The following is a 10,772-nucleotide window of genomic DNA, read 5'->3' on the forward strand; positions in this document are numbered from 1 at the left end:
CTGTGATTAAGGAAACTCCTTGTGGGCTGTTGATGTAATTGGCCACAAGATCACTAACAGGAGAAGCCCTCCAGGGCCATTTGCAGAGCTGCTTCTTCTTCTGCCGATGTCTGTGTACAAGCACGCCACAGCTGTTTCAGGCTCCAGAGAGCTACTCCCTTCAGTCCTGTATAGATTAAGAATTACAGTAAGGAAATAACCGACGTGTTTTTGTCGTATTATCTAAAAATAATATGAGTATCGTTTAATATGAATACGGCCTCAGAAAAATTCCTATCCAGGGAATGGTTCCTATTGGGATCAAAGGAGAAGGAAAGGCTAAAATTAAGTAAGCTTTATCAGAAAGGTCTATATAAATACACCAGTAAACACTCAAAGTAATGCTGCTCTGAAGAAACACAGCATTTCTTTCCTTTTATTGTGTACACATGGACTTCTGTATCAGACTTCCTGTTTTCAGCATAAACCTCCAGGGCAGGGCTTGAGCATGCTCAGTTTGCTCCCCTCCCTCCTCCCCTCCCTGTTGTAATCTGAGCTCAGAGCTGTAAGTGAGCAGGGAGAGGCAGGAAGTGATGTCACACCAAGCTTATATGGCAGCTGCTATCCTAAACAAACAGACAGTGTCTAGAGCTGTTTACTCAGGTATGGTAAAGCATTCTGCAGAATAAATATAGCGTTCTAGCTTGCACTATTGAGGCTAATCTATTGACAATAAACCGTCTTGGAGCTTTCCTTCTCCTTTAAAGCTAATGGGTCCAAACTATAACCATAAACATTTTTGTGGTACTGTATGTGTATGAACATATGTTTGCAAGTCAACTTGTAATAGTTGAAATTTCAATAAAGACTATTTAAAAAAATATATATAATTAAAATATTAAGCTAAAGTACCCCTTAAAATATGTTCATTATTCCCACGCGCCATTATGACAAAACCAACTCTTGCAGCTGTTGAGTTACACTGTGTGATGGTGCAGTCGTATCAAATATAATGGATTCCCTCACCTTTCTTGGCCGGCCGGTTCTGCAGAGTCCTGAGATGTTCTTTAATCTCGGCCCTGATGATCTTCTTAGGCGGCAGTTGGGTGACAAATGGGTGCTGCAGGAGTTCTTCAGCACTCCCTCTCTCCGAAGGATCCTTCTTCAGACACGACTCCAAGAAGGACACAAAATTTTGTGACCTGAAAAAAAAAGAGATTTTAGCCTTAGCTAGCAAAAAGATCATTATTTCCATATTCCAGAATCTTTTACCCAGTAACCATTAGCTACACTCTAGAATATAGATATATGTTGCAGCATATCTATCTATCCATCTATATTTTTATCAATCATCTATCTATCTATCCCTCTATCTCTTTATCTATCTATCTATCTATCATCTATTGATCATCTATCCATCTATATTTCTATCATTCATCTATCTGTATCTATCTATCTATTATCTATCAATCATCTATCTATCTCTCCTCTATCATCTATCTAATCTATCGATCATCTATTGATCATTTAGCTATCTAATCTATATCATGTTTCTATCATCTGTCTATCCTCTATCTATTTATCTATCATCTATCTTGATTTGAGACCCATAGTATTGCAGAATTACACATTATACAAATCTTCTCCAAAAGTGATCCCCAACCCAAATGTCTGCAAGCGCAGGTACAATGTACAGTGACACGAGCTGGGACCGACTCACCAGTTGTTTGATTGAAGCCTCGGTGGTTGGGCTTCTCTAATCAGGTGCTCCACCGGGTATTCATCTGCGTATGCTAAAAGTGAAAAACATATATATCAGGCCCATCCAACATGTCTAGAAGTTATTTATTTAATCTACAGAAAAAGTAATTTTTTGCTGGAAATTGCAAATCACCCCCAATTCCTCCCATTCTGATATAGAACCTCTGCTGCTCAATGTATAAAATAAAGTAGCCACAATTGTTGGGATTAACTTACGTGGTTTTCCCTCGGCCATTTCGATGGCGGTTATGCCCAGCGACCAGATGTCACACTGCAAAAGACACACAAAGAGCATTAGAAGGAGAGAATTGGGTTAGTGGCTGTTTAATAAAGTCTAAGTAAAAAGGCTACACGTATACAACTCTCTTTTAGAAACATATACATATATTATCATGGGTGCAAAAGTACACGCCATTCTCCTTAGCTCAATTATGGCCAGAACAGAACAGAATACAACTTCTAAAATACCCCAATGCACCCCCTAATAAATGAACACAATATAAAAGTGTAAAAATGCTTTATTATATATAAACGTGTATACAGCAATACATCTCCATTACAAACAATAGCAGTTACAGAACACCAGCGTCACATTGCAAATGAGCAAATATATTAAAGCAGACACATTGTGCAAACAGTTAAGAAACCCAACGTTTCCGAAAAACTCCTTTCTCTCCATGAGAAAATGACTGCTCCCATCAGGACTGATAAGTAAATGCTCGGTGTTGTTACAAGTATTATAAGTACAACATACTTTGGTGTCGTACGCCAGGCGCTGGCCCTTCTGCCTTATGGCCTCGGGTGCCATCCAATGTGCAGTCCCGTCTGCTTCGTGGCACAATCCAGTCTGGGGGTCCAGGTCCCAGCTGTTTCCAAAGTCGACTGAAATGACAAATACAAACGGTTAATGGAAAATAACTTGTTTAACCACAATAAGATAGAAACCTGAATTATGAAAGCCCCTGACTCCATATTCACGTTAGCTCCCCACCATCCACTACTCTTATAACTGTAAGTTTTACTCACTGGTCTTCACTTTGGCCGTCTCTGTGAGCATGATGTTCAGGCTCTTGATGTCTCTATGAACGGCCCGGTTCTTGTGGATGTGGTGCAGCCCCTGGGGAGATTGAGATGTAGGTTATAAGACTTTAACAGACATAAGAATAAACATTACCAACAAAGAGATTGTATATATATAATTTATGCAATTAAAGAAGAGGCATTAAGGGGTAAATCTGGCCTTACCTTTAAAACCTCCTTGCAGACATAGCCAATCCAGGTCTCCTTCAGGGATTGGCCATTGGTCCTGCTGATGAGGGTGTGGAGAGAGCCGCCACCACAGTACTCGAGAACAATCTGCAATATATAGAAATTATTTAAGGTCATGTATTCTATCACTTCCAGTTGAGATTGAGAGGAATGAACACGATACAGTAAATCATTTCTTACTTCCAAGTGCTCCGATGAGCACTCCGTGAGTGGAGCCCTGTAGTAAGCTCCATAGTAAGAGGCGATGTTCTTGTGGCCTCCGAACTGCTGGAGAAACTTCAGCTCCCTCATGACTGACTCTTCATCCTGGAGTGGAATAATAGAAATCCCTTTAGGTCACATAGGCAACTACACAAATAGGATTGATATATAGAGATTGGAATTATAAAGATACAGTACTCGGCTGATGTTGGCGATCTTCACCGCTACCACGCCTCTTCGATGGTGTCGTCCCTGTAATACAGACAGAAAGGTTGACTTATATACAATTAGGAAAGAGAGGGTCTAATGCAGCCCCCAAACCAGAAGCTTGATATGTCTGCCTAAATCATTGTGTGATTGTGTCTAGTGATCACAATCTTGTTCAGTTCCCCTACTCTAATTGGTTGGTCTCTTACCTTGTAGACGTCTCCGGTGCCGCCTTCTCCAAGAAGCACATCCTTGGTCAGCCGACCATCAGGAGGCTGGAAAAGAAAAAAGAAGGATTTTATTGATAACATAATATTCCCCAGGGTACAAAACATGTCTCACTTCCGGCAGTAGCGGCGAGTGTTTTACCCTCCTTTCTACTCACCTTATAAATCTCGGAGAGGGATCTGGATTCCGCCTGTGGCTGAAGGAGAAGAGAAAAATTCAATTACATTCTATACTTTATCTGTTCTCTATACAGCAAAACCCTAAATTCAGATAAAACAGTAGCAGTTGCCTTACCTTCCTCCAGGGGGCGCAGAATAGCATTGCGCCCAAGTTTTTTAGCTCTTAAAAGAGCTGTTGGGTTAAAAAGATGATATCAGCTGACGTCAAAGGAAGATGGTTTTTCCAAACGCCAAAAATCTGATGGAATTTTGCTGAATATCTCTATATAACAATCACTGCTAAATCGCTTGGAAAATCGCTGGGAAAATCGCTTCGAAAACGCTATAAAAACGCTTCGTCGCTTGGAAATTTCACTGTGTGGAGACATAGAAAGAAAGAAGAGATTGTGAGCTCACATGCACCAGCCCTCTCTGCTATACGTATCAGGATTCACTGCCTTATATAAGTATTCACACCCTCAACCACTTCTCCCATGTTACCAAAAACAAACCCTAAACTTAGAATTATTCTCTAATATTTTTATTCTGACCATAAATTCTGAAATCTGATTTCCATTGGCAAAAAAAACAACTGTTTTTCCTTTTGCATCAACAGCATTAAAGCAAAGTTCCCCTTTAAATGAAATGAAATTAAACAGGTTGCAGCATTTCCCTGTATTGGCACCATCAATTCTTCCCTCTATTATAATATAAAGCCCAGTCCCTACTGAAATACCGAATCTCAAGATCATGATATCACAGAAAAAGGACTAGTACAGGCTGCAGGTCTGATAAGAGATGCTGGGATTTGTAGTTCAGTAACAGTTAGAAGACCATAAGCTGCTGGTCTGACAAGGGATGCTGGGATTTGTAGTTCATTAAGATCTAGAGGACTACAGGCTACAGGTCTGACAAGGAATGCTGGGCTTTGTACTATAGGCTGCAGGTCTGACAAGGGATGCTGGGATTTGTACTACAGGCTGCAGGTCTGACAAGGGATGCTGGGATTTGTAGGTCAGTAACATTTAGAAGACCACAAGCTGCTGGTCTGAAAAGGGATGCTGGGATTTGTAGTTCATTAAGATCTAGAAGATTACAGGCTACAGGTCTGACAAGGGATGCTGGGATTTGTAGGTCAGTAACAGTTAGAAGACTACAGGTCTGACAAGGGATCCTGGGAATTATACTATAGGCTGCAGGTCTGACAAGGGATGCTGGGATTTGTAGGTCAGTAACAGTTAGAAGACTAAAGGTCTGACAAGGGATGCTGGGAATTATACTATAGGCTGCAGGTCTGACAAGGGATGCTGGGATTTGTACTACGGCTGCAGGTCTGACAAGGGATGCTGGGATTTGTACTATAGGCTACAGGTCTGACAAGGGATGCTGGGATTTGTACTATAGGTTACAGGTCTGACAAGGGATGCTGGGAATTATACTATAGGCTACAGGTCTGACAAGGGATGCTGGGATTTGTACTACAGGCTACAGGTCTGACAAGTGATGCTGGGATTATTACTACAGGCTACAGGTCTGACAAGGGATGGTGGGATTTGTACTATAGGCTGCAGGTCTGACAAGGGATGCTGGGATTTGTACCATAGGCTGCAGGTCTGACAAGGGATGCTGGGATTTGTACCATAGGCTATAGGTCTGACAAGGGATGCTGGGATTTGTACCATAGGCTGCAGGTCTGACAAGGGATGCTGGGATTTGTACTATAGGCTACAGGTCTGACAAGGGATGCTGGGATTTGTACTACAGGCTGCAGGTCTGACAAGGGATGCTGGGATTTGTACTACAGGCTACAGGTCTGACAAGTGATGCTGGGATTATTACTACAGGCTACAGGTCTGACAAGGGATGCTGGGATTTGTACTATAGGCTACAGGTCTGACAAGGGATGCTGGGATTTGTACCATAGGCTATAGGTCTGACAAGGGATGCTGGGATTTGTACTATAGGCTGCAGGTCTGACAAGGGATGCTGGGATTTGTACTATAGGCTGCAGGTCTGAAAAGGGATGCTGGGATTTGTTGGTCAGTAACAGTTAGAAGACCACAAGCTGCTGGTCTGAAAAGGGATGCTGGGAGTTGTAGTTCATTAAGATCTAGAAGACTACAGGCTACAGGTCTGACAATGGACGCTGGGATTTGTACTATAGGCTACAGGTCTGAGAAGGGATGCTGGGATTTGTAGTTCATTAAGATCTAGAAGACTACAGGCTACAGGTCTGACAAGGGATGCTGGGATTTGTACTATAGGCTACAGGTCTGACAAGGGATGCTGAGATTTGTACTATAGGCTACAGGTCTGACAAGGGATGCTGGGATTTGTAGTTCATTAAGATCTAGAAGACTACAGGCTGCAGGTCTGACAAGGGATGCTGGGATTTGTTCTATAGGCTACAGGTCTGACAAGGGATGCTGGGATTTGTACTATAGACTGCAGCTCTGACAAGGAATGCTGGGATTTGTTCTATAGGCTACAGGTCTGACAAGGGATGCTGGGATTTGTACTACAGGCTGCAGGTCAGACAAGGGATGCTGGGATTTGTACTATAGGCTACAGGTCTGACAAGGGATGCTGGGATTTGTACTATAGGTTGCAGGTCTGACAAGGGATGCTGGGATTTTTACTACAGGCTGCAGGTCTGACAAGGGATGCTGGGATTTTTACTACAGGCTGCAGGTCTGACAAGGGATGCTGGGATTTGTACTATAGGCTACAGGTCTGACAAGGGATGCTGGGATTTGTACTATAGGTTGCAGGTCTGACAAGGGATGCTGGGATTTTTACTACAGGCTGCAGGTCTGACAAGGGATGCTGGGATTTGTACTATAGGTTGCAGGTCTGACAAGGGATGCTGGGATTTTTACTACAGGCTGCAGGTCTGACAAGGGATGCTGGGATTTGTACTACAGGCTGCAGGTCTGACAAGGGATGCTGGGATTTGTACTACAGGCTGCAGGTCTGACAAAGGATGCTGGGATTTGTACTATAAACTGCAAGTCTGACAAGGGATGCTGGGATTTGTATTATAAGTTGCAGATCTGACAAGGAATGCTGGGATTTGTACTATAGGCTAAAGGTCTGGCAAGGGATGCTGGGATTTGTACTATAGGCTAAAGGTCTGGCAAGGGATGCTGGGATTTGTAGTTCATTAAGATCTAGAAGACTACAGGCTACAGGTCTGACAAGGGATGCTGGGATTTGTACTACAGGCTGCAGGTGTGACAAGGGATGCTGGGATTTGTACTATAGGCTGCAGGTCTGACAAGGGATGCTGGGATTTGTAGGTCAGTAACAGTTAGAAGACGACAGGTCTGACAAGGGATGCTGGGATTTGTACTATAGGCTACAGGTCTGACAAGGGATGCTGGGATTTGTACTATAGGCTGCAGGTCTGACAAGGGATACTGGGATTTGTATTATAAGTTGCAGATCTGACAAGGAATGCTGGGATTTGTACTATAGGCTAAAGGTCTGGCAAGGGATGCTGGGATTTGTACTATAGGTTGCAGGTCTGACAAGGGATGCTGGGATTTTTACTACAGGCTGCAGGTCTGACAAGGGATGCTGGGATTTGTACTATAGGTTGCAGGTCTGACAAGGGATGCTGGGATTTTTACTACAGGCTGCAGGTCTGACAAGGGATGCTGGGATTTGTACTATAGGTTGCAGGTCTGACAAGGGATGCTGGGATTTGTACTATAAACTGCAAGTCTGACAAGGGATGCTGGGATTTGTATTATAAGTTGCAGATCTGACAAGGAATGCTGGGATTTGTACTATAGGCTAAAGGTCTGGCAAGGGATGCTGGGATTTGTACTATAGGCTAAAGGTCTGGCAAGGGATGCTGGGATTTGTAGTTCATTAAGATCTAGAAGACTACAGGCTACAGGTCTGACAAGGGATGCTGGGATTTGTACTACAGGCTGCAGGTGTTACAAGGGATGCTGGGATTTGTACTATAGGCTGCAGGTCTGACAAGGGATGCTGGGATTTGTACTATAGGCTACAGGTCTGACAAGGGATGCTGGGATTTGTACTATAGGTTGCAGGTCTGACAAGGGATGCTGGGATTTGTACTACAGGCTGCAGGTCTGACAAGGGATGCTGGGATTTGTAGGTCAGTAACAGTTAGAAGACTACAGGTCTGACAAGGGATTCTGGGATTTGTAGGCCAGTAACAGCTAAAAGACCACAGGCTGCAGGTCTGACAAGAGATTCTGGGATTTGTACTATAGGCTACAGGTCTGACAAGGGATGCTGGGATTTGTACTATAGGCAACAGGTCTGACAAGGGATGCTGGGATTTGTACTATAGGCTGCAGGTCTGACAAGGGATGCTGGGATTTGTAGGTCAGTAACAGGTAGAAGACTACAGGCTGCAGGTGTGACAAGGGATGCTGGGACATTCAGCATTTTCCTTTAAAGCTTTTTAAGAAGTCAGTTTTATATACAAAGTGAGATGCAACAAGAAATATGGAAATTAATAGTATTGGAGGAGAAATACCAAGTGGCCAACTGTCAACTGTCACTCCAAACACTGGGTGACCCCTGTTATATGGGAACATGGGAGATTTCAGTCTTTTCCCCTTAATCATTTCTTAACTTTCCCTTAAAGCTTTTTTAAGAAGTAAATGTTATATACAAAGTGAGATACAGAGAGAAATATGAATATTATTAGCATTAGAGGAGAAACCTGAACAGCAAGTGGCCGTCACTCCAGGTGTTGCCATAGTGACCCCTGTTATATATTAACATAGGAGATTTCTGACTTTTTATTATTTCTTAACTTGCATTTCTGACTTTTTATTATTTCTTAAATTGCACTTATTTTAAATATAAAGCAATTGGAATCCCAAACGTTATTTTATTCTTTCTGTATTTAGCCTGACAGGTGTGTAGTCTCCCTGCATCCCTGTTCCTTCCCCCAACTCTCCTATAATCTATTAAAATGACAAAACCAAGGCTAATATCCCATGCGCTACCTAGTGACTCAATTTAGTAGTGATTTTCTTCATTTATATCATTATTTCCCATAAATTGTCCCCCCAGTGTGTGCTGTGCATCCACTTACCTCTGATCCCAGAAATGAAAGTGAGAAATCCGTTATTTAACTGTCAGTTAGTCGTGCGGCCAAATGCCAGGATGTACTTCTGTGTATTTATCCTGAGTTGTCTGTAGTCTGCCTGTTTCCCCAGTCCTCCCATAATGATATTTTCTATTAGAATATACACAAAAGCCAGGCTAATATCCCAGGCACTAGCCAGTGTCACACTCAAATAGTCATTTCCTTCATTTCTGCCATTATTTCCCTTAATGCCCCCGTGTATCAATGCTCCACTCTGACAAGATCTGACAAGGGATGCTGGGATCTCTAGGTCAGTAACAGTTAGAAAACCACAAGCTGCTGGTCTGACAAGGCATGCTGGGATTTGTAGTTCATTAAGAGCTAGAAGACTACAGGCTACAGGTCTGACAAGGGATGCTTGGATTTGTACTATAGGCTACAGCCAGGTCTGACAAGGGATTCTGGGATTTGTACTATAGGCTACAGGTCTGACAAGGGATGCTGGGAGTTGCTCTATAGGCTGCAGGTCTGAAAAGGGATGCTGGGAGTTGTTCTATAGGCTACAGGTCTGACAAGGGATGCTGGGATTTGTACTACAGGCTGCAGATCTGAAAAGGGATGCTGGGAGTTGTTCTATAGGCTACAGTTCTGACAAGGGATGCTGGGATTTGTACTATAGGCTACAGGTCTGACAAGGGATGCTGGGATTTGTAGTTCATTAAGAGCTAGAAGACTACAGGCTGCAGGTCTGACAAGGGATGCTGGGAATTATACTACAGGCTAAAGGTCTGACAAGGGATGCTGGGATTTGTAGTTTATTAAAAGCTAGAAGACTACAGGCTGCAGGTGTGACAAGGGATGCTGGGATTTGTAGTTCATTAAGAGCTAGAAGACTACAGGCTGCAGGTCTGACAAGGGATGCTGGGAATTATACTACAGGCTAAAGGTCTGACAAGGGATGCTGGGATTTGTAGTTTATTAAAAGCTAGAAGACTACAGGCTGCAGGTGTGACAAGGGATGCTGGGATTTGTAGTTCATTAAGAGCTAGAAGACTACAGGCTGCAGGTCTGACAAGGGATGCTGGGAATTATACTACAGGCTAAAGGTCTGACAAGGGATGCTGGGATTTGTAGTTTATTAAAAGCTAGAAGACTACAGGCTGCAGGTCTGACAAGGGATGCTGGGATTTGTAGTTCATTAAGAGCTAGAAGACTACAGGCTGCAGGGCTGACAAGGGATGCTGGGACATTCAGCATTTTCCTTTAAAGCTTTTTAAGAAGTCAGTTTTATATACAAAGTGAGATGCAACGAGAAATATGGAAATTAATAGTATTGGAGGAGAAACACCAAGTGGCCAACTGTCAACTGTCACTCCAAACACTGGGTGACCCCTGTTATATGGGAACATGGGGGATTTCAGTCTTTTCCCCTTAATCATTTCTTAACTTTCCCTTAAAGCTTTTTTAAGAAGTAAATGTTATATACAAAGTAAGACACAGAGAGAAATATGAAGATTAATGGCATTAGAGGAGAAACCTGAACAGCAAGTGGCCGTCACTCCAGATGTTGCCATAGTGACTCCTGTTATATATTAACATAGGAGATTTCTGAATTGTTATTATTTCTTAATTTGCATTTCTGACTTTTTATTATTTCTTAACTTACACTTATTTTAAATATAAAGCAATTGGAATCCCAAACTTTATTTTATTCTTTCTGTATTTAGCCTGACAGGTGTGTAGTCTCCCTGCATCCCTGTTCCTTCCCCCAACCCCAACTCTCCTATAATAAATGACAAAACCAAGGCTAATATCCCATGCGCTACCTAGTGACTCAATTTAGTAGTGATTTTCTTCATTTATATCATTATAATTAATTTATTCCCATA

The 10,772-nt window shown here is 42.5% G+C and overlaps 1 protein-coding gene across 1 annotated transcript; it reads right to left on the reverse strand.

Annotated features, from left to right (window-relative positions):
• On the reverse strand, nucleotides 1-3,966 carry LOC121393430 (traf2 and NCK-interacting protein kinase-like). Its single transcript, XM_041561918.1, has 12 exons — nucleotides 3,940-3,966; nucleotides 3,803-3,841; nucleotides 3,627-3,692; nucleotides 3,409-3,462; nucleotides 3,190-3,315; nucleotides 2,986-3,096; nucleotides 2,767-2,857; nucleotides 2,495-2,622; nucleotides 1,957-2,011; nucleotides 1,700-1,772; nucleotides 1,006-1,181; nucleotides 1-166 (listed from the first exon to the last, which is right to left on the reverse strand). Exons 1-12 carry the CDS (start codon nucleotides 3,964-3,966, stop codon nucleotides 54-56), a joined length of 1,059 nt encoding a protein of 352 aa, XP_041417852.1. The 3' UTR covers nucleotides 1-53.
• Between the last annotated feature and the right edge of the window lie 6,806 nt (nucleotides 3,967-10,772).

This window comes from Xenopus laevis, chromosome 4S, assembly GCF_017654675.1.
Source record: "Xenopus laevis strain J_2021 chromosome 4S, Xenopus_laevis_v10.1, whole genome shotgun sequence".
NCBI lineage: Eukaryota > Metazoa > Chordata > Amphibia > Anura > Pipidae > Xenopus > Xenopus laevis.

Coding starts and splice junctions, on each gene's coding strand:
- LOC121393430 (XM_041561918.1), bottom strand. CDS start 3,966: ATGCTATTCTGCGCCCCCTGGAGGAAG. Junction 3,316..3,408: donor AGATCGCCAACATCAGCCGA/GTACTGTATCTT, acceptor ATTCCACTCCAG/GATGAAGAGTCAGTCATGAG. Junction 3,097..3,189: donor GCTCATCGGAGCACTTGGAA/GTAAGAAATGAT, acceptor TATATATTGCAG/ATTGTTCTCGAGTACTGTGG.